The sequence below is a fragment of the Cyprinus carpio genome, chromosome B3, assembly GCF_018340385.1.
Source record: "Cyprinus carpio isolate SPL01 chromosome B3, ASM1834038v1, whole genome shotgun sequence".
Taxonomy (NCBI): domain Eukaryota; kingdom Metazoa; phylum Chordata; class Actinopteri; order Cypriniformes; family Cyprinidae; genus Cyprinus; species Cyprinus carpio.
The window spans coordinates 41,771,476-41,794,843 of NC_056599.1; the positions used below are offsets into that span (position 1 = coordinate 41,771,476).

The window sequence follows — 23,368 nt, forward strand, 5'->3', positions numbered from 1 at the left end:
ACTGATGTTTTCAGACGCTCAGAAAGTTTGTGATGTGACTGAGACTTCATCAGTGGCTGTGTTGATGTCAAAGCTCATGAAAAAAGAGCTGCTTCCCTCTGCTCTCATCTGGATCACCTCCAGACCAGTAGCAGCCAATCAGATCCCCTCCAAATACATCAAACGTCTGACAGAAATTCAGGGATTCAATGAGCCGCAGAAGGAGGAATATTTCAGGAAGAGAATCAGTGATGAGCATCAAGCCAGCAGAATCATCTCAGACATCAGAAGAGCAAGAAGCCTCCACATCATGTGCCACATCCCTGTCTTCTGCTGGATCTCATCCACTGTGCTTCAGAAGCTCCTGGAAGAAGATCTGAGTGCAGAAAATCCCTCAAACTCTGACTGAAATGTACATCCACTTCCTGCTGATTCAGATCAACATGAGGAAGCAGAAGTATGAAGAGAGAGATCCAGAGAAACTCCTGCAGTCCAACAGAGAAGTGATTGTGAAACTTGCTGAAGTGGCTTTGAAACAGCTGATGAAGGGCAATGTGATGTTCTATGAGGAGGACCTGATTGAGAGCGGCATAGACCTCACTGACGCGATCTTTGAGGATATTGCCATTCATCAGGGGAAAGTCTACAGCTTTATTCATCTGAGCTTTCAGGAGTTTCTCGCTGCTCTCTATGTGCTTTACTACTATATAAATACACAGCTACAGAAGCACTGACAATGTTTGCTGCTCTTCATGATTTGCTTAAAGCAGCAGTAGATGAATCCATACAAAATAAAACTGGGCATCTGGATCTGTTCCTGCGGTTCCTGCTGGGCATCTCACTGGAGTCCAATCAGGAGACTCTTACAGGCTCTACTGACACCCACGGTGGACACCTCACAAACCATCAGAGAAACAACACAGTACATTAAAGATAAAATTAAACAGGATCACATCTCCACTGAAAGATGCATCAATCTGTTTCTGTGTATGATTGAAGTGAATGATCAGACTCTGTACAGAGAGATTGAGGAGTTTGTGAGATTAAACAAACACTCAGAGAAGAAACTCTCTGCTGCTCACTGTTCAGCAATAGCCTACATGCTTCAGATGTCAGAGGAGGCACTGGATGAGTTTGATCTCAAGAAATACAACACATCAAATGAGGGAAGAGGAAGACTGATACCAGCTGTGATCAACTGCAAGAAAGCTATGTGAGTATTAAATTAATGTATTACAGTGAATAGACCGGAGTTTTTCTAAAATATTTTTATTCTCTTTCAGTCTTGCTATTTGTAATCTCACAGTTGAGTCCTGTAAAATCATTGCTTCATGTCTTCAATCCTCAAATTCTCCTCTGAGAGAGCTTGATGTGAGTAACAATGATCTCCAGGATTCAGGAGTGAAGCTGATCTCTGATGCACTCAAGAACCCAAACTGTCAACTAGAAATACTGAGGTTTGTAAGTGTAAAACTGTGGAGCACTACAGACTTTTACTAGTTTTATCAATTACTTAAAATCCTCTATAACATCATGATGGTACTATTAGTTTCTCTTTTTTAGGTTATCAGGCTGTATGGTGACCGATGAGGGGTGTTGTTATTTGGCTTCAGCTCTGAGTTCAAACCCGTCACACCTGAGAGAGCTGGACCTGAGCTACAATCACCTAGAACACTCAGGATTTCAGCTGCGCTCTTATCAAAATGATCCAGACTATGCACTGAAGATACTCAAGTATGAACACACAGCACTAATACTGACATACTGTCCTGTGTGTGTGTGTGTGTTATTTAATTTTGGCATTAAAAATATTTAACGTAATTAAACGCAGGGGTGGGGCTATGGTTGGCCACCCCACTCACAACTGTTGCTTCTGTCACTTTTTTTCTTGACAAGAAGTGCATTTATTCAGCTGCAGAATGACTGAGAATGGGAGACGTTTTCATATGTGCGCTCAACTTCACTTCAGCGCCAGGCGCGAGTAAAGTGAGCACAGAAAAGGTCCTGTGCACCTGAAATGGTTTTCAAAACTGTCCTGGAGCATCCCAGCACTGTTTCCCTCATCTAACACCCGATTTAACTCGTCAGCTCATTCATAGAGACTTTAAGACCTGAAGTAGATCAGAAAAGGTAAAAAGAGTTGAGAGAAAATATGATGTGTATCAGATCTGCGTCACATTCAGCAGCGGCAGCTCTTAAAGTAATAGCAGCAAAATAACCTAATATACCCAGTTGCTGTGATCTCTATTCATCAAAGGACAAAGAAAAAAAAAGAGGAAAAATAACTTTTATAGCTTTAAGGATTCATCTATATTTAAATTAGAATTTAATGTTTGCTAACTTGAATTTCAATTTCTGTACATTTCTGCTGAAAGGCACAGGTAAATTTGACATTTATTATGGGTTTATGTGAAGATTGAAATAATATTTTAGTTATTGTTTCAATAATAACTAAAATAAGTTCACTTAAGTTCACTTAAGTTCACTTAAATTAGAAGTTATTTTTTAAAGTCTAATAAAAGTTCAAATTGATAGTTCTCAAATATACTGTAGTGCTGAATGGCCATAGTCAATGGTTAAATATGGGTGGGGGCAACTTTATAGAGAAATCAGTTTGGCATCATTGATACTGGCCTTCAGTCATAAAAAAAGATGCCATTAAACAAATATATAAAAAATACTGTCTTTATGTTGTTTGTACATTCATTTGAAGATTGAATGTGAAATTATTGCAATATAAAAGTATATTTAAAAACTTTCTTAGGTGGGATTAATCGCGATTAAAAAAAAATGCAGCACTAAATACATTTAATTTTCATTTCTTTATTTAACACTCTTACGACTATCTTGAATTCATTTAAATGTTTGTTTAAAAAGTTATAAGGCTCTTTTCAAAGTCAAAATCAAGATGTAGTTGACATTGTTTATTCAAAAGAACCATGAAGAAGAGTTTTAGTTTTAGTTTAGTTTTAGTCTCAGATGACCGGAGAGTAAGTAAATTAATAGTAAATGTTCATGAATTGGTGAAGGATTGTGACTCACTGTTTTATTGTTTTTCTTTAGTCTAGACCACAATGGACACTTCAGAATCATACCAGGACTACAAAAAATGTAAGTTTTTCAGGATCATACGAGGATGTATTGCAAAATAATGTTTTTTTTTTTTTTTTTGCAATTGGTTTTTTATGATGATCATGCAACAGAGCACATATGACAGTGATGTGTTTAGTAATTAGAATTTAATGCTCATATCTGGTTGTTTACATTTTAATTTGGTTACATTTATTTTTGATAGTCCACTTTAGACATTTTACTAGCTATAATTAACTCTGTAACTACGTCAACTAATTCTCCATAGTTGCAACTACATGTCTTCTAACTCTAAGAGTAGGTTTTGTCACATGTCTGTGTATTTTGAGTCTCCTTTGTGACCTAGTTTTCCGGAGTTGCCCTGATTAGTTAATATGGTTCCATCTGTGTTTATTAATCATCTGCCAATAATTTAATTCATGTGTTCCCACACCTGTCATCTATCAGCTATTATTATTTTTTACTACACCTTTACGTGTTTCTTTTGTGGATTTATTATTAAAAGACGGTTATTTGGATTTCTCCTGCAATGTGCACCTTACTTGGCACACAACAGTTATGTGACAGAATAGCAGACCCTCATTTTGGTTACATTTTAGTGGCGTTTTTTCTTTGTTTGCTATTGTTTCCTCCATTCTTTTCCCACTATGGATCTGCCCACAGTCCAGCTGCTTTGCCTGGAGCAGCAGGACCGTCCGCTGGAATACCACACCGAGGACTTTATTGATCTGGCGGGCTTACTCAGTTCCCGGACCGCTCAATCTGTGTCTTCTACATCACCAGCTGAGCAAGCGGTGTAAGCGGACGCTCCAAAGGAGAATTTCGCTGCTTGTGTGGAGTGGGTGCTGGAGAATAATGGACTGTTTTTTTCTCCATCTGCCCCACCGAGGATAACTTCAGCCCCACTCCCGATCCAGAGCCCAGCCAGTCATCACCATCACACTGCATGGAATGTTCATCAGAGCCCACGGCAGCCGCAGAGCCAGAGCCTGCCGCTATTAAAGAGCCCAGTGTCATTTAAAGCGACAGAGCCTATCATCGCCCCGGAGCTGGGGATTAAGAGCATCACTGACCAGGTGCATGAGCCAGCAACACCATGCATCATGTGAAAAATTGTGGAGATAGAGGGTATGGAAGATAACCCCGCCCACACTCCCACCACTGACAGTGAGCTGTTACTGGACTCTGAACTGTTTGAATGAGGAGGAATTCTGGCTTCTCCCTTTCCTGTTGGTCCTGCTCACCTCCCCATTGTATCCAAAGCCTTGCTGGTTCCGTCCAGCTCTCCAGAGCCCCTCCTTTATCTCCTAAACTCTGTTACTCCTAAGGTCCCACCCAGCTTCCCTCTCCCGCCTCCTCTAATACCAGCCAGTTCCTCAGCCCTATCTCCATTGGTGCCTGTTAGTCCCTCAGCTCACCCTCAGTCAGCACCATCTGGCACTTTGATCTGCCTCGGGACTTCGAGTCTCCAGTTCCGCCTAGGCATGAGGATCCCCTGTCTCCACCTCCGCTCCCTGGTGTCACCTGTTTGAACTCCTCCATGGCTCCTCCCTCTGTCAAGTGAGAATCCATTTGCAGCTTTATTAAAAGGCACTCAGATTAATACAGACCAACAGACAGGGTTGTCAGAGGCAAGTTAAGAGCAGCGTGACAAGACAGGCAAAGGATTGGGGGAGCCCAAGCAGCAAGAGGGCAGGCAGCAAACACAACAGAAACCAGTATAAACAGTACAGGGGTCAAACACAGTAATACAACAGGGAATGTAGGTAACGCTCCGGAATGTCAGCCGGGGCAAAGCAAGACTTTGTGAAGAATGAACTGTGGCTTAAGTAAGTCCAGGTACCAAGCTTCAACCCGGTAACGTGAGCTCGAAATCAGTGCCAGGTGCAGGGTGATGGGAAATGGAGTTCATAAGGGAAAGTCAGTACTCAAGTGATGGAGACCTCTGGTGACCATGGCGAACCATGGAGGCCAGATTCATTACAAACAACGCCGGTGTCTTCCATAAGAGCGAGGGGCTGGTTTTTCCGGATGGGCCCTATGGAATTTAGCCGTTAGTGAAGAGTCGAGAATGTACTCAGCATTGACACAGGACCTCTCACTTCTTCTGAGGCAGTCATTTACTGTGTGCAGGTCTGTATGTTCCCCTGACCAGGGGAAGAGAGGTGGAACCCTATCATGCATTGGAAGGGTGTGAGTCCAGTTGATTGTTTGCACAAGGAGTTTTGTGCATACTCTGTAACCAGGCTGACTGGAGCAGATATCTGTTTTGGACAGTTACAGTTGGATCATAGGAAGCGTGTGATTTCTTGATTCAAGCGTTCTGTTTGGCCGTTGAACTTAGGGTGGTAACCAGGAGGTTAGGCTTATGTTTATGTTGAGGTATTTGAAGAAAAACTATCCGTACCCGCAAAGTAAATTGGGGACCTCTGTTTGAGATGATATCCTTAGCTTCTCTGAGACTATACATGCCACAGTTTTGAGTGTGGCTGTCCTGTACAGAGCACATTCAGGGCTTTTCAGAGATACTAAATGTTTGGATGTTTCATTATGAACACTCCCTCTCCTTGGTCTTCAAACATGTCTGATATTAAATTTAATGACACTCTTATGGAAATATGATAATATTTTATAATTATCATTTAAAATCTGTCTAATTTTTAACTGTGTGTCATAAATCAACATCTCAGGAAAATGTTATGGGGTTTCAAATCAAAATACAACTTTCTGTTATGAAACAGGACATGACACCGGGGACTAAAAGCATGTTTATACACATTTTGGGAGACATGACAACTGAATAGGAAAATAAATTATATTTCAATATTCCTATGAAATATTATGTATTATTATGAAAATCTGATCAATTATTACTCCCATTATTACGCTTTTTTTTTCATTATATGTTGCCCCAAAAACACATTAATATACAAATTAGATCTAGTTTATAGATGCATTGTATATAATGAGAAAACCCATTCATGGCCATTTTACACACATTTTGCAGGAAGAAAAAAAGGTATATCAAATCATTCTGTTATAACATAGTTAAGAATCATCTTTATACAAAGATTGGTAAAAAAAAAAAAAAAAAATTCTGAAAACTAAAAATGTATTGGTGATTTTTCAGAGAGATAGAAATGGTGGTTACTGGGGAATTAGGAAGGGGAAGATAAGGCAGATGTTAAACCCCCCAAAGGAAATTAGTAGATACTGAAGTATCACTCTAATCCAGACAAAAGCACTGACACGTCGGCTGGATCACATCTCTTATCTTGCCTACCTCCCTTTGACCAAGACAGGCCAGGACCCCTGGGTTATTCGGGCTCAGACCTAGGCCTTCGTGGAATGAAGGATTTGAAGGCCACTGAGCGCGCCTTCGCCTCCCTGAACTTCTCAACCACCGTCTCGACAGAGGTATCGAAAAATTCGAAAGGCAACACTGGAGCATCAAGAAGAAAGCTCCTCTCTTTCTTCCTGACATATGCCAGGTTCACCCACAGATGACTCTTCATTACCACCATAGCCACCATGGACCTGCCATAGCAGAGGCGGCCTGAATAGTAGCACGGAATGCGGGATCTGTGGTGCTGATATGCCTAAAGCACCGCCATCATGTGCAATGAAGCGACAGCCTGACCTGCTGCTGCGTATGCCCTGCCATTTAAGCGAGATGTATCCTGAAGGGCTTAGATGGCAAGGAGGGAGTCTCAAGAGAATATGCTTCCCCCATGGAGAGACAGCAGCCCAGCATCTCTTCATCAGGTGGCATCTTCTCATAACCATTCTCACGCATCCCCTCGATGTTGGCATAACTAGTATGCTGGAATCTGTGGATGCGGGACGAGAATTTGTTTTTTTTTTCAAGCCAGAGTGCAGTATAATGTTTATTATCTGAGAAGGACATGATATGAACCATTTGTCAAAAAACTGCAGACAGATCCACACTATACATTACTATATAAACAAAAGGAAATTACTGATAGTGAGAAATTTCCCATCAGGTCCTTTCCATGTTCTCATTGCAACACAACACGCAGCATGCATTCAGTTCCTGCAGGAGCTAAACACGGAAATCAAGCACGAATGAAACTGCTGCCGCAAATGCATCGCTATTCCCACAAGAGGCGAATACACTCATGCAAACACTATCTACAAACTCTGGTAAATGGTGAAATACTCACATCCCCCTCAGTAGTCCCGCGAATGCATCACAATGAGCGCAGCAGAGCACATCCAACTCCCTCGACAGCTGAACATGCTTTCTCTTCACCACACACACACACACAGCACGTGAGCCGTGTGAACTGTAGGTATCAGAGCAAAGCCTCTGGCGAGAAACATGCACTCCTAAACACTGTATGCTTCAAACAAAACAGTCAGTGAAGACGAAGAAGAGAATGATGTGTTCTCCCGGCGCCTATTTATACTATAGTCGCACCGGTAGTGATGTCATGGGGTGTCGCCGGCCAATGTGTGTTGGTGTTTTTCAATGAGGATGCAGTTTCGAAGTTCCCATGAAAGGGAACTTAATTTTTTCCTAAAAAAAATGTTTGTGTGTGTGTGCGCGCAAACTTTTTTCAGTTCATTCCTAAGTTGTGCACTTCCATATGAAATGAATTAAAAACGCTCGGGTCCCGCATTCTGCGTTCTGCTGATCATGCATTTTCTAATCTACAGCACCATAAGTACGCGCTGCACCTATTTGAAAAACTCAGCCAAGGAAGCAAAAGCATAACCAGTGTATAGAGAGAGGGCTCCCATAGGGGGGATGGAGTAAAGCCCTGTTTTTCAGCCCAGGCCCCGACTTTTTTACGCCCCCTCGGGCCAAATTTCACATTATAGTTCAGATGCGGGCCGGGCCTCGGACCTGTTTTAGGCTTCTCCTTATTTTATACTTTAGTTAATCCTTGTTAATACATCATAAATTGCCGCGTTGGTGGAAGCAACATGAGACCGTTCTACCACGACTGTCAAGAGCGGCTCGACAGTGTTTAGTGTCCCGCAGCAACAGCAGCAGCAGCATGTATGCGCAGCTGAAGAGTTCGGTGTTCATATGCACACAATAGGCTTAAGCTCGCTGCAAAGCATCGGCAATAGTAATTAATGTAAATGTCTCGGGGGAAAGACGAAGGAGATATTTGAATTATTTACTAATAAATAGTGTTTTCTGAGTAAGTGTCGCAAGGATGAAGTTGCCGATCCTGACTCGCCACCTCTTCATTAGACAAGACTTTAGAGAGAAGTACATCTTTACGGATTATGATTATGATAATAATAAAAGAGTTTTTGTTTTTGATTTGTTTTATTTAATCAAGTAGTCATTTAAAAGCTTTCTATAGATATATTTATCGTTCAAGTTGAGATGGCAGAAAGCGTATCATGTTTGTTTTCTTTATTTTATAAATGCCTGTTTTGTTGATATTGAGCGTGCACACAAATAAATGTAGACCCTTTACAGTTATGAATAATGTAATACTCTTACCTTTATGAGCCAAAATCACGGCGTATTCACTGAAAACAATGCAAGTGATCACGCTGGCACCTCCATGTCCTGCAAAGCATGCTTTAGCTTCCACTCTCCGGGCAAAACTATTGGATATAGCACACATTTATCTAAGATTAATGTTCAAACATTGTTATATGCTTGAACTGTTTTATATCTATAGATTTGATTTAAGGCAAGTCGTGACTTGAGAAGGCTAAATTGATCAAAAATAGGTTCACTGTCTGCCGCTTGGTCATTACTTTAAAAAACAAAAAACTTATATTTAATGAACAAAAAAAAAATGCTCCAAATGTTTTTTCTAAATTAACTTAATAAAAAAACTAAACAAAATATAATCACTTTGCCATTATATACAAAACTGAACTAGTATAAGCTGTTTAGGGAGAAGGGTGAAAAAAAAAGAGGGCTCTGGTCGGGCTTAGGCTGGTAATTCTGATAAGCTGTCAGATACAGATCGGGCTAGGGCCTGAGCATCTTGGGCCAGGTAGGGCCTAAATTTGAGGGCCATGCAGGGCTCTAGGATGGAGAGATGTCGCTGCGTGTGATAGCTATTAACATTCCTGTTGGTTTAAATGGTCGGCCATCAGGGGACCCCTTAAAATGTGGGGCCCCAGGCATTTGCCTGCACCATTGCTATGCCTCTGGTTCTCGGACATCCCTGGCTACAACTTCATGAAACACAGATCTCCTGGACTGATGGTCAGATCACTTACTGGTCTGCCAAATATCACACTCACTGTCTTCAGACAGTGGAACAAGCAATCCTTCAAACAGCCACAGTCGAGGTAGACTCTTCAACAAAAGAATGTCATAAAAAGACATAAAGAGAGATCTATTTCAATAAGAATGTGTACTTACAATATTCACAAAAGACTCACAAATAACACAATAAAACTACAATAACTTATGGCGTTAAAAGTTTGGAGTCCGTTAGCACCATACCCTAAAAACAGTCCATAAGAATTCCAGTGTGTTTTGCTAGTTCCAATATGAGTGTCCACAAGTGTATATACCAGGGGTCGGCAATCTGTGGCATGCAGAGGGGTAATCGCTGGCACGCGAGCAATAGGGAAAACTACATACTGACGTACATTTTTAGGTAATAACTTCTCATAGTCACACAGCCTGTTAGGAGCTATAAATACTATTGTGATAATAATTAACTTGTGCTAGTCTACGGATGCGTGCGCAACTGCTGCACATACTAGGCGCTTCAGATCAAGATCAGCTGCAGCAGTCTAACAGCACTCGTCAATGTCAAAATGACTGAGATGGCCAATCAAATCAAAGTATGCGGGGTTTACAGTTCACAGAAGCAGAGCGCGAAGCATCAGTTTAACGTTAAAGAGAGCGAGGTAAGATGAAGCTGCAAATCATTTAATATTAGTCAACTTTTAACAGTATGTTTTATGATAGAAATGTTAAATGACCGACAGCTATATTCAGCGATGCAAAATTTTCTCTCTACAAACAATTAAGCCATTTTGCCCACATGTTTAAGAGAAATATAATGTAACGATTCATCTCTACAAACAATTAAGCCATTTTGCCCCCTTGTTGTTGAGAAATATAATGTAACGATTCAGGATCGATTAATAAAAGTCACGTGGGAGCACTGAAAAGTTTGAGCTTCTGAATGTTACGTTTTGCAGAGCGCGATCTCAGATCTCTGTGCGAGTGGTGTGTGTATGTGTATGTGTGCATGCGCATCAATTAAAGCGGTTGACACAGTGGTTAACCAGAAAAATAAAAAAAAATGGCACATGATGCCGAAAAAGGCTGCTGACCCCTGGTATATACAGTCCAAGAGAAGTGATAATCCAATTTGTTGCAAAAGTGAAACTGTAGAGGTAAATCCACAGTATGGAAACTCTGCAAACCAGCCAATTCTCCTGTATTAACTTCTGTTTGTTTGGCATGCTGCTCTCATTATACAGTTCTTTGCTTCCTGTCATGTGACTGGTCACATAAGTCCAACCATACATTTATTAAAGTCATACACACTAAAATTGTTAAAAGGAATGTAATGGATAAAGCAAACATGTAAACCAGTTAAAACTATTATACATAAAATAATAGTAATAAATAGAGTGGAAAAAAAACATCTCTTTTGCGTGACAGTGTCACATGGAACCGCACTACCCAAGGGCAGAATCTTTCCCCTCTCCTGACCTGAGTCTGAATCCATGAAAAAACTTACTTTGAAGAGGAACTATCTAAGGGCTTCATCGTCCAGTCTACATCTCCAGCCTCCATTGGGTTCCTCTTCTTAAAAAAGGATGGGGGTCTTTGCCCTTAAATTGATTATAGAGGACTAACCAAGTATACAGTCCAAGGTCAAACACAGTAATCCAACAGGGTATGTTGGTAACACACAGAGATGTCAGCTGGGGCAAAACAAGACTTCGTGAAAAAAAGCTTGTGGGGCTGTGGCTTAAGTTATCCCTGTAAACAAGCTTCAGGTGAGCTTGTAATCAGTGCCAGGTACGGGGGTGATGGGAAATGGAGTTTGTGGGGGAAGTTAGTACTCAGGTGATGGCAACCTCTAGTGATGATCAGGGGGAACCACAGAGGCCAGATTCGCTACATTCCTAAATATGTTCAAAATATTATTCGTTTTCTATCACACGTTTCCTTTTGCTCCGGAAGACATTTATTAATGTACTGAAGTAATTTGGATTACTTCACAATGTAGATTAATTTATAATAGGGGTGTGTGCGATATGACGATTTTTGATCGTGGAGAATAAAAATGTCTCCACGATCTGCTTTTGAAGAAATATTCTATTAACTGCAGTTCTGGTGCCACCATCTCAGCCACCATCTCACGCCTCCGTCATATACTGTACAACACCACATACATTCACATCAGTGTTAACTCAGCAGTAGAGTTACTCTCACAGGAGTTACGCGCTCATTATTTGCATGTGTGAAGTGACGTGACGTGCATGCACTGGTCTGACTGTGACTGTGCTTTTTCTGAGCGCCGCATACACTTGAAGCGCGCATACTAAAGCCTGTCAAAACAGCGCCTGATTCTTGAACTAAGTTATCTCTTGCACTAATACTGTCAAAACACACAAGGTTTACATGTAGACTCAGCTTCTCATGTCAAAAATGAAACCAAACATTCCTGAATAGGAACATATACGTGCCTATATATTAAGATGCGTGCAGGTCTTAAAGGGACAGTAGGCCTATTAAACATGCAGCCTATTGTCATTACTGTCAAAGAGATTTCTGTCATTATTTACTCACTGTCACGTTGTCTCAAACCTGTATTAATTTCTTTCTTGTGCTGAACGTAAAAAAGAAGATATTTTGAAGAATGTGGGTAACCAAAACAGTTTCTGGTCCACATTGAATTTGATTGTAGCAAAAAATACTCTGGAAGTCACTGTGGACCAGCAACTGTTTGCTTTTCCACGTTCCTCAAAATAGCGTATATGTTAAGCAGAAGAAGTAGACTCATTCAGGTTTAAAACCAGTTTGGAGTGAGTAAATGGTGGTATAAAAAATAAAACACTATGACAGAATTGACAGACAGCTGAAAATAAAATAAAAAAATAAAAAAAAAAAAAAAAAAAATTAATAAAACAACAAAAAACAAAAAGAAAAATCACTCTTTGCTCTTGACTGAAGAAATTGAATACAGTTGCTTTATGAATCAGTTTATATAGTGTTTTATTTTTATACTTGTTCATTCAATTTCTTGAATGCTCCTGTGGCCTAGTGGTTTGAGAGTTTGACTCCTAATCCTAAGGTTGTGGGTTTGAATCTCGGGCCAGCAACACCACGACTGAGGTGTCCTTGAGCAAGACACAGAACCCCCAACTGCTCCCCGGGCGCCGCAGCATAAATGATACCCACTCCTCCGTGTGTGTGTTCACTGCTGTGTGTGTGCACTTTGGATGGGTTAAATGCAGAGCACCAATTCTGAGCATGGGTCACCATACTTGGCTGAATGTTACGTCACTCACTAAATACACCTGAAAATAAAGCACTGTTTGTTTTATTTGTATATTATGTGTAGTTGTAATGGTGTATCTTTGTCATTCTTTTATCTTTATTATTAAAAATTATACTTTTTTATCTTCACCCTCTGTGGCCTAAATATCTGCCATTCTTTTTTTGTTGTTGTTGTTGTTGTTACCTTGAAAGGCTGTCTTTATAATAGGGAAATTAGTTTGGCTGTAATGCTCAGACAACTTGCAAAATAGTAAAACCAACATGACAAAAGAATCGTGATATTTCTAAAAAAAACATTAAAAAAATCAGGATATGATATTTTTTCCATATCGCCCACCCCCTAATTTATAAGAAGTAGTGCTGTCCCGAATCACGATTAATTGCATCCAAAATAAGTTTTTGTTTACATAATGTATGTTTGTATATTGTGTATATTTATTATGTATTATAAATACACACAATTACAGTATATATTTTCAAAATGTTTACATGAATTTACTTATAAATTTATATTCATATAATTTATATTATATATTTCATGTATTTCATATATGAAACAACATTTTTCTTAAATATATAACATGCATGACTGTGTGTGTATTTATTATACATAATAAATATACACATTATACACACATTATGTAAACAAACCCTTTTTTGGGATGCGATTAATCATTTGACAGCACTAAAAAGAAGATAAAATGATGGCATTTTCATTTATAATTTTTCAGCTGTAAAAAAAAAAGAAAAAAATATATATTTTGGCAGGGCTCCAAAACAAAAAAAAATCAAGTAAGGAGCCATTGGCTCCTATAAGAAAAAAACTTAGGAGCCAAATAATTTTTTTAGGTGCCACAGAATAAACGTGTTTTATTTATTTACATTAGAATCATACTGTTATGTGTTTCTCATGTTTTCTTGACTTTATCAGCATTTTAATCAATCTTGTAGATGACCTGGGAACTAAGGTTCACTTAAAGTGGGAACTAAATGTTTTTTTCTAGCTTGAAATATACAGTCACAAAGAATTGTTCATTACACAGAATCTGTACCAGTATCATGGAGCATAAGCATCACTTGGGCTCCTCCTACATGAGACATTTCAGTAAGTTGTACTGTAGAAACTCTTATAAAATAGCCTATCTTTTGATGTTAATTCATGTTCACTATGTACTATAGTACTAAAGAGAAAGATTAAATGGCTTCACTTGCCCTTGAACTGAGGTGCTAAAGCGACCGCGCCTGCCGCATTAAGGAGCGCCAAAACTGTATTGTTTGAATTTCGTTATGAATTCGGAATAATTTTAAAGCTGGTACTTTTTATTAAAAAGTTACAAAGCACAGAGTTTTTTTGCGATTACTGGACGGCAGTTGCACTTCGAATAATGAAGTTCACACATTAAAAGAACACAGAACAAGATCTTGTTTAGAAGAAGCCATATTAGTAATTATTGTAAACGAGAATTGTTAACGATATTGCCAATATCCACACAGCTGACAGCTCTACCTGTTCTAGTTTGTTCAAGTTGTGCACAAAATAGACGCTGTATTTTCTGCACTTTCCCTTCTTACGTCTCCGTCATTTCTCTCTCGCTGCACAGCGGAGCTGCGTTTATCAGACTGTGTGCGTCAGCACTGATGTGCGTCAGAGAAGAGGACTGTCTGAAACTCTCTTTTTCCACTAATACTTTGATGGGCATCGTCTCAGTTTAATACGTGAACATAACAAAAGATTTGATCGCAAAACAAGGCATTACATTCAAATTTTTAAGTTATAACATGTAAATATATACCCAGATAGCAATAACACTCGGGCTGATTCTGGCTGAAATGCGTCTCTGTCGGTTCAGTCTCGGCATCAGTGAGAAGATAATGGGCCAGAGCCGCGCCGACTCTACAAAACACTTCTCCACGATCTTGGCTGAAAGCTGTTGTACACGCGGCAGGTCCACACTCGGTGTAGTTGTGTGTATTAACCTTCGGCCCGAGTTCGTTTTATCACAGACAGGGCGCTGCTAGAATGAAGCAAATCATCCGCCTGAGAAAACTTTTTTAGCGGTTAAATCCTGAGGAGCTTTCGGCGGGTAGTCGCCAGTGGCGACCTCAGGAAAAACGTCACTCGCAAATTAATATTTATGGTCGCAAATGCGACTGTTTTTAGTCGCAGTTTGGAGCCCTGTTTTGGGATAGTGTCATGATGTGCAGATACAATGAGAGCAAGTAGATTATAAGAGAATTTTCTTTTTTGGGTGAACTATCCCTTTAACTAACAAACAGCCGTCACAGACATATTTCATCTCTTGCCTAAATGCCCTGGGTTCCAGTAAATTTTTTTTTTTTTTTTGTTACTTATTTTTTATTTTGAATGTTCTTCAGATCTCCTTTTACAACAATTACTTGCACACAGAAACAATATCCTTTACAGGGGATCATAACATTCATGTATCCTTACATGTATGATCAATTCCACAGAAAAAAAAAAATTGTCCAAAAATACAAGGAAAAGAAGAAATAAGAAAATCATTAACAACATTTAAAGCAAACAATTTGAACAAAACAAACATCAACTTAAAACAAAACATGGGTTGTATTCAAGTTCCCCTGGCAAATATAACCAGTTAGTTCTAATGGTCCTCCATCACCGTCATTAATGGTCCCCATCTTTCAATAAAAAGTTCCCTCTGTAAGCTCAACGAATATGTAATTTTTTCCATAGTGTAAATATTTCTCAAAATTGTTAGCCATTCAGCTTGGTTTGGGTGACTCATTTTTAAGCCACTTTATTGTAATTGCTTTCTTTGCTGCTATCAGTAATATCTGTAATAAATACATCTTTTTCCTACTGTGTATCACAACTGGTTTAATCCCCAGGATTGCTATCAGAGGGTCTCTTATCAGATCAACATTCAATACTTTATTAATATATGTAAAAATGGATTTCCAAAAGTTATCCAACAAAGGGCATTGCCAAAAAATGTGTGAGTGAGTAGCCATTGTCTCTCCACACCCCCTCCAACACTGACTTGATTGATTCTAAATAATAACATCCACAACTTGTGGTGTTCTGAAAAATCTGTTATTTATTTTCCATTGAAATTCCTTCCACAAATTGGCATTCGTGACTTTATGAGCCTGAGTACATACCTCCAACCAAACTTCTTCACTTATTTTGAGCCGTAGCTCCCTAGTCCACTTGTCTTTCACATAGAATGAATTATCTCTTGTCATTGAAGCAATGATTTTATAAACATTGGTTATTGGTTTCCTCATATGTTCTCCACCCTGAATTTTTTATAAATACCGTTCTAAAAGGGAGGGCTCTATTAATCTGTTTCAGTTTGGTTGTTTTAGTATGAAACTTCTTAATTGTAGGTACCTGAAAAAGTAGTTTAAACTCTCTTCTCAGTTGTTCAAATGATTTGAAGTTGTTATTACTAAATAATTGGTGTACATAATGAAGGTTCAAAAGTTTCCAGTTTTTGAATCCTGTATCAAGTCTCAATGGAAGAAAATCTCAAATATAAGTAATTGAACTCAAAACAGAGAAATCGCCTGTTAGCTTAAACATTTGTTGTATTTCCTTCCAAGCTACGCATGTTGTGTTCGACCATTCTCCCAAAAGTTCTCTGGTGGATTTAAGCCTATTAAAGGGGATCACTGACAAAGGCATATCAGGACTGTAACTTTTTTCTATATTGAGCCATCTTGTACTTGTGTCATCTGATAGCCACACTATCATTGCACGTAATTGTGATGCTAACTAGTAATGCTTCAAGTTGGGTAGTCCTAGATCCCCTTTAGTTTTTGCCAGTAAGATTTTATATCTAACTCTGGGTCTCCTACCCTGCCATATAAATCTTTAGATGAGACGATCTAAAAGACTAAAAGTAGATTTAGGCGGAGAGATTGGTAGAGTTTGAAAAAAGAAAGAAGAGCCTTGGGAGAACATTTCATCCTAACAGCTTCCACTCTGCCTATTAAAGTAAGGGGAAGTGTATTCCATTGGTTCAAATCGTGCTTAATTTTATCTATTAATTTAATATAGTTACTTTGATATAAACTAAGGTCAGTGGGTATATTTATTCCCAAATATCTAATTCCCTCCCTGGGCCATCTAAATGAGAAAGCAGATTTCATCTGTGGGGAAATTAAATTGTTCATGGGGAGTGCTTCTGTCTTAGGTTACAAAATAAATGTGACTGAGTAAAATCCAAAGGTCTCAGTACATTTCATTAAATTTGGAACAGACTTTGTGGGATCTGAGATATACACAATTACATCGTCTGCGTATAGCGACAACCTGTGTTCCTCTCCACTCACTTCAATACCACTAATATCTGTGCTGTCTCGTATTAGCTGTGCAAGGGGCTCTACACTAAGGGCAAAAAGAAGAGGCAAAAGAGGGTCCCCCTGTCTGCAACCCCTCCCCAACAGAAATTTTTGTGAGAAACACCCATTTACCCTTACTGACGCTTTTGGAGATGAGCATAACAGTTGGACCCATTTAACAACAAAGCCAGGGCCCAGACCGTATTTCCTCAAAACACTAAAAAGGAAAGGCCAGGAGACATAGTCGAATGCTTTTTCTGCATCCAAAGCTAATGCCATACATGGCACTGGGTTTAGACTTGGCATAGGACATAACATTCAGTAGCCGACGAATATTATCAGACAGCTGGTGACCAGTAATAAAGCCTGTCTGGTCTGGGTGCACTAGAGTCGTAATAACTGTTTTAAGTCTTTCTGCCAGTATAGAGGTCAATATTTTGCAGTCCGAGTTGGAAAGCGCTATGGGGTCTATATGAACTGCACTCTGTAGGGTCCTTTCCCTCCTTATGAATAACCGAAATTATTGTCTCATTCCAATTTGGTGGGAATTCCCACCTTTCAAATACATAAGCATATGCTTTCTCTAAAATAGGGCTTATATCATCTACAAAGGCCTTATAAAATTTGTTACAGTATCCATCCAAGCCCGGACTTTTGCCGTTTTTTAACCCCTTGATTGTTTCTACAATTTCTTCTCTCATAATGGGGTCGATCTATAGCTTGTGAATCTTCTTCTGATAGCTTTGGCAGGTTTATACTTTATAAGTAGGCATCAATTTTTTCAAATTCTGTACATGTGTCCGTATTTTGAGTACAGTTTCTTATAAAAAAGTGGCAAAAGCTCCCGATATCTCATCTGGCTTATACAGAAAGGGTTTATCTGAGTCATTATTTTTAATTTTCTGTACAACTATCAGGCTCATCTGTTTTTTTTAGTTGGAATGCTAATAATTTACTTGCTCTGCTCCCATGCTCATAATAGCGTTGTTTTAAAAATCTAAAATTTCTCTCAGTATTATTTGTGAGCAAGTCTCCCAAGGCCCTCCCGGCTTCCTTAAGCTGAGTTAGATCATTTGTAGATAGTTGACTTTTTATGTCTCTGTTCTAACTGTTTAATTGTTCTTCAAGTCCTTTACATTTGGCTTCTCTAAGTCTCGCCTTAGCTGATGCAAATGAAATTATCTTTCCCCTCAAAACTACCACAAGATCACTGGTGACGTCTCACTCATGTCATTAAAGTGAAGGTATTGGTCCAATTCCGCCTTTACATGATCTTTAAATGCATTATCGTTTAGAAGTGAGACATTTAGACGCCATAAGCTTGGATTATAACCCCTACCCAAATCCCAAATCAAACTAACTGGGGCATGGTCACTTTTAGTTATGTATTTTACAATCTAGGACTCTGTAAGACTCATTTTTAGCAACAAAGAAATAACCAATCCTGCTATATGAGGAGTGTGGGTTTGAATAGAACGTGAAATCATGATCTCTTGGGGTGTATATGTCTCAATGCATTGATCAGACCCAGATCCTCCACCATTTGTTTTAGAATCCTACTGGTCCCTGAAAGCGTGGCAAATGATGGTGGGTTTTTATCCATCCTATTTGACAAAATGCAATTAAAATTACCTCCAATCAAAATGATTCCTTTAGCTTTTTCTATAATCATTTCACTAATTTTCTTTAAAAATTTAGGATTGCTTTCATTTGGAGCATAGATATTCAGCATAGAGACATTCACACCTGTAGCGTGAACCAGACAAATTAAAGATTCGATCGGGAGCCTGGTTGAAACATGAGCCGAATTCCACAGAAAGGCAGGATGTTGTAAATCAACTCCCAGCACCACAGTCTGATAACCAACTCTTTCACAGAACAGCTTTTCAACATTAACACCATTAGAACAATTATTGACAATTTCAATTCGAAGAAGAGATTGTCTAATTTGGGGCAAGTAATCGAAGAGATGGACAGTCTGAGCCTCACATGTAAAGCCATGAGAGTAAACAAGATCGTTGGATTGACTTCCCCCCACCTAGCAAAACCAGACTGAAATTCATAAGGAGAACTGTAAGGGTATTTTTCTTCACAGGACATATCCTTACTCCCCAGAATGGCACAGAGAATGCCTTCAAATGCATATATGCACCAAAATGAACTCAAAAAAGACTTCTAAATGGATATCAGTCCATTGCTTAACTCCATATCATTTATGTAACCGACACATTGATTTTAATGTTTCTAATCACTTATTGTGTATGTCTTTTTAAATAACTCTTGAATAGCTTAAGGGATCATATTCATGTTTAGTATGTGTGTGTTCGAATATTCTTGCTTGAAACGTTTCTGACCATCAGTTATTTGTCAAATGTATCATATTCTTGTTATAGGAATCATGTCCAAATTATACCCTGCAAGAGCGGGAAAATTCGGACCACGAGCTTGATAAGATAACATATGATTTATGAATGGGTGGGACAGACATTGCAACACACAGAGAAAAGACAATATCTAATTGGTCAAGACAACATTTGAGGTGTGGCCAAAAGGCCAGTTTAAATACTCAGGACACCATCAAATTATGATTTTAGCTTTGCTTGTAGTTTAAGCTTTTAGTCATGCTTTTAGCTTTTAGCTTTTAGCGTTTAGCTTTCGCTATCAGTCATGCCGACTTTTAGCTTTAGCTTTTAGTCATGCTTTGTCATCACTTTTAGCGTTCTTCGAGCGCCGTTCCAGCGTGCTTCGGCCTGCACGCCTGCTGCTACTTAGCCACGATGAGAAGAAACACCACCTAGTCTCGTCAAACTTTACTTCTGTCCTTTTACTTTAGTTTATTTTCTTTTCTGTTGAGAGTTTCATGTTCTGAGTTAAGTTTTGTAATACCGTGTCTCCAAGTCTGACCTCGCGTGCCCGTCTGAAACTTCAGCCAGCCCACAACTCCGCATCTTCAGCCTACGCCCAACCACGGGCTTCCCAAGACGTCACTTCAACGACTACTGAACTTCCAGCCAATCAGCAACTTCGGGAAACCCCTTTTTAGTGACAACAAAGGGAACCCCTTTAAACACTCAAAAAAAGTAACCTCCAGACTCACATCTGTACTGGTGTTATCTAATATAATTTTAACCTCATTGAAGAACTCAGTGCGAGGGTTAATTAAGTGACTGATGGTTGTTCACGTCTATGCAATTTCACGTATTCCTGTAAACTTGGGATTTCACATTTTCATTCTCTTAAACTCATTCTTTCCTAACTTTCTATCCTCCTGCAACTTGTGTGAATTATTCATATCGAAAATCTAAGTATCTTGTGTTTTGTGCTCACTAGATTTATCTAATAAAGCCTTATTCATATTGAAAAGCGAAGTATCTTGTGTTTTGTGCTCACAAGTTAATGTCTTAAACTGCCAATCTTGTTACTGTGCTAGTTAATAGTGTTTTCACTATACTTTGGATATTAATATCCAGCGCAGATTTGATGTTATACGGCTCGTTCAGTGAATCGCTGGCCGTTTCAGTGATCAGCCGTGAAACAGTGATTCTGTTCAAATTCCCTTTAAAATCTTAAATGATTCCCTTTGAGCTAAATAAAACAACTCCAGTTAAAGTTCCCAGATGGATCCATTTACCAAAATAAATCTCCCTTCTTTATCCGCAGTTTCTGAGTGTACACAAAACTGCAGTGAACTGTGCAACAATATTGCCACTCCACGCCTTCTCCCTGAACCATGAGATGAAAAATACACTTGGCTGGCCCATGACCTTTTAAGTTTCATATGTTAAGAGTCTGATAGGTGGCTTTCTTGTATAAAGGCTATAGTACAGTTAAGATGTTTAAGCTCATTGAGAATTTTTTTCCTTTTTATGGGGTTATGTAAGCCCTTAACATTATAGCTAATTACTCTTATGCTATCCATTAACGCTTACGTATGCAAACCATTTATCACACATTGCAGTTCTTTTATGTTCTTGGGGCTCATTGTTATACATATCCCATGTTGTAAAATAAAACATTAACACGAACACTCTCATTGCCAGAATTTTTTAATAAAAAAAAAATATATATATATATAGAAAAAATAAAAAATAAAAAAAAATGATCCTTTATCCGTCAATGAAGAGGATTTAGTGCCATTGCCTTTACACCAATAAAGTCATCCAACAAGTTAGAAACCAATGAAAAATGCTTATAAAAAAGCAAGTAGTAGCTTCCCTCCCTAATATAGTCGCGCAGCAAGTTATTATTACGGGAGAGCAGGGAGGGAAGCGAGCAGCAGCAGAAAAACGTCATGAAAGAGATGTCACCATAGCTTCATCATGCGTCCCCTCCCAGACCATTAATGAACTTATAGACTGCAGTAGGCGTGTTGAAAGTGTGTGTGCGTCCTTCGTGGGTCACAAGCAACTTGGCTGGAAAAAGCATCCTGTGTTTGTCAACTCCCTTCTCCCTCAACTTCTGTCGCACTTCATAGAAGTCTCGCTGTTGTTTATATACTTCAGCCGATAGATCCGGATGGAACCTGATGCTGTTATTCTTGTAGATCAACTAGCCTTTTGCTCTTGATGCTCTCCATACGTGCTCCTTGTCTCGATAGTTTATAAAATTCACAATGAAGGTGATATTCTCCAATATCACCGGCGGCTGCACATTTAGATTTTTCCAAAATGCGCAAGAATCCACCCCCTCCTCCTTCTCTGGTATGTCCACGATTCTCATGTTATTGCGACAACTTCTGTTTTCCAGATCATCTGCCTTTGTTTCCAAAAACTTCACCTTTCTTTCCAACGCGCTGACTTTTGTCTGCAGGCCGCTAATTGAATCCTCCGCCGAGGATACCCGCTCTTCAGCCTGTGTGATGCGCCCGTTGCACTCGTGTATGTTCACCTGAAAATCCTTAATAGTCGTTAACACACCACTAATTTCTGTATGAAAGTCATATTTGAGGGATTTGATGACTTGCATTATATAAGTGCTGGTGGTTACATTGTTCACCTGCGCGCTGTCCGTGTCCACCGACATGGCGTCTGCTTCACTGTGTTCGGGGTTCTGAGACACTGTCCTCGCTAGCTTGAAAGTCCAGAGAGTTAAGCAATTTCTTATACTTGCTCTTTGATACTCCCCCTGGGCATGTTTAACAATGACATTAGGTTGACTTTAAGTTGTTTTAGAATAGGAGTTGGGTGGTTTTGCAGCGATAATCTGAAGTTCAGCGACAGAGCGGAGAGAAGTGCTGCCGTTCAGCTCGACGCCATAACTGGTGTGTCCCGGGTTCCAGTAAATTTGCAGAATAACATGAACAAACAGCAATAAAATATTTCAGTGAATAAATCCATGTGAGACATATTCTCTGAAAAGAAGGTTATTATAAGCTCACTATCGAAATTGTCTGTGCACTTGTTCTGGTCTTCCCAAGGAGAAATATTCTTCACATGTAAACCTCTTTGTATCACAAAAAGAAATGCTTGAAAATGTATATTGTTTGGCAGATCTGGAGCAATTCAACAGTATATACATTTTCTTTCCTCTTGTTTTTAGATGCCTGTACTCTTACTCTAGATCCAAAACACAGCAAACCCTCAACCTCATACTGTCTGAGAACAACAGAAAGGTGACACGTGTGGAAGAACAGCAGTTGTATCCTGATCATCCAGAGAGATTTGATAATGTTCCTCAGGTTCTGTGTCAAGAGAGTCTGCCTGGACGCTGTTACTGGGAGACTGAATGGAGCGGCTGGGGACATATAGCACTGGTATACAGAGGAATCACCAGAAAAGGAAGTAGTGACTCTTGGTTTGGACTCAATGAACGTAACTGGAATCTTTACTGGAATAGCAGCCTTAAACATTTATAATGTCTGGCACAATAATAAGAAAACAGAAATATCTGCTCCTTCACCTCCATCTAATAGAGTTGGAGTGTATGTGGACGTGTCGGTCGGCACTTTGTCCTTCTACAGCGTCTCTGACACACACACACTCACACACTTATACACATTCAACACCCACATTCACTGAACCCCTCTATGTTGGATTTAAAGTGTATTCCAACTCCTCAGTGTCTCTGTCAAAATAAGCAACAAACACACATATTCAACAGCATATAAACTGAACCCTCTTAATGCTGGGGTTGAACCCCCTTAATTGATGCATTAAAATCAATACAATTCTCATTATGATTTTACATATTATATTCTTTAGAATTTTGGTGATGGTTCTGTTGTTATTTTTTCCAAGGATTAATATGATTCAAGTTTCCTGTAACATGAAAAATGCAATAGTTATGTCATGCAATAAGACTGCTTAACAACCAGGAAAAGTGAAACAAATTCTTCAAGCTTTGTATACAGTTTAAAGGTGTGCATTTAGTATACAAGGAAATAATGTTTATAAGATGTGTTTATGTTTATAATAAAAGACTAATATTCTCACTTATTCTGTTGATATTCACTGTTACATCATTTTTCAACCATCTTATTGACTCATACTAACA

The 23,368-nt window shown here is 39.1% G+C and overlaps 1 protein-coding gene across 1 annotated transcript; it reads left to right on the plus strand.

The window, feature by feature from the left end:
- Positions 1-440: 440 nt before the first annotated feature.
- Positions 441-23,310, plus strand: LOC122136629 (ribonuclease inhibitor-like). The gene is made up of 5 exons (XM_042721019.1): positions 441-1,192; positions 1,263-1,436; positions 1,543-1,713; positions 3,043-3,090; positions 22,415-23,310. The coding sequence occupies exons 1-5, from the start codon at positions 756-758 to the stop codon at positions 22,728-22,730; spliced, it is 1,146 nt and encodes a 381-aa protein (XP_042576953.1). The 5' UTR covers positions 441-755; the 3' UTR covers positions 22,731-23,310.
- Positions 23,311-23,368: the final 58 nt, after the last annotated feature.

What these genes read in the sequence shown, in the direction of transcription:
- LOC122136629 (XM_042721019.1), top strand. Translation starts at nt 756, where the DNA reads ATGAATCCATACAAAATAAAACTGGGCATCTGGATCTGTTCCTGCGGT. An exon ending in ATCAACTGCAAGAAAGCTAT is followed by an intron (nt 1,193 to 1,262) that starts GTGAGTATTAAA and finishes ATTCTCTTTCAG; the next exon opens with TCTTGCTATTTGTAATCTCA. An exon ending in TGTCAACTAGAAATACTGAG is followed by an intron (nt 1,437 to 1,542) that starts GTTTGTAAGTGT and finishes TCTCTTTTTTAG; the next exon opens with GTTATCAGGCTGTATGGTGA.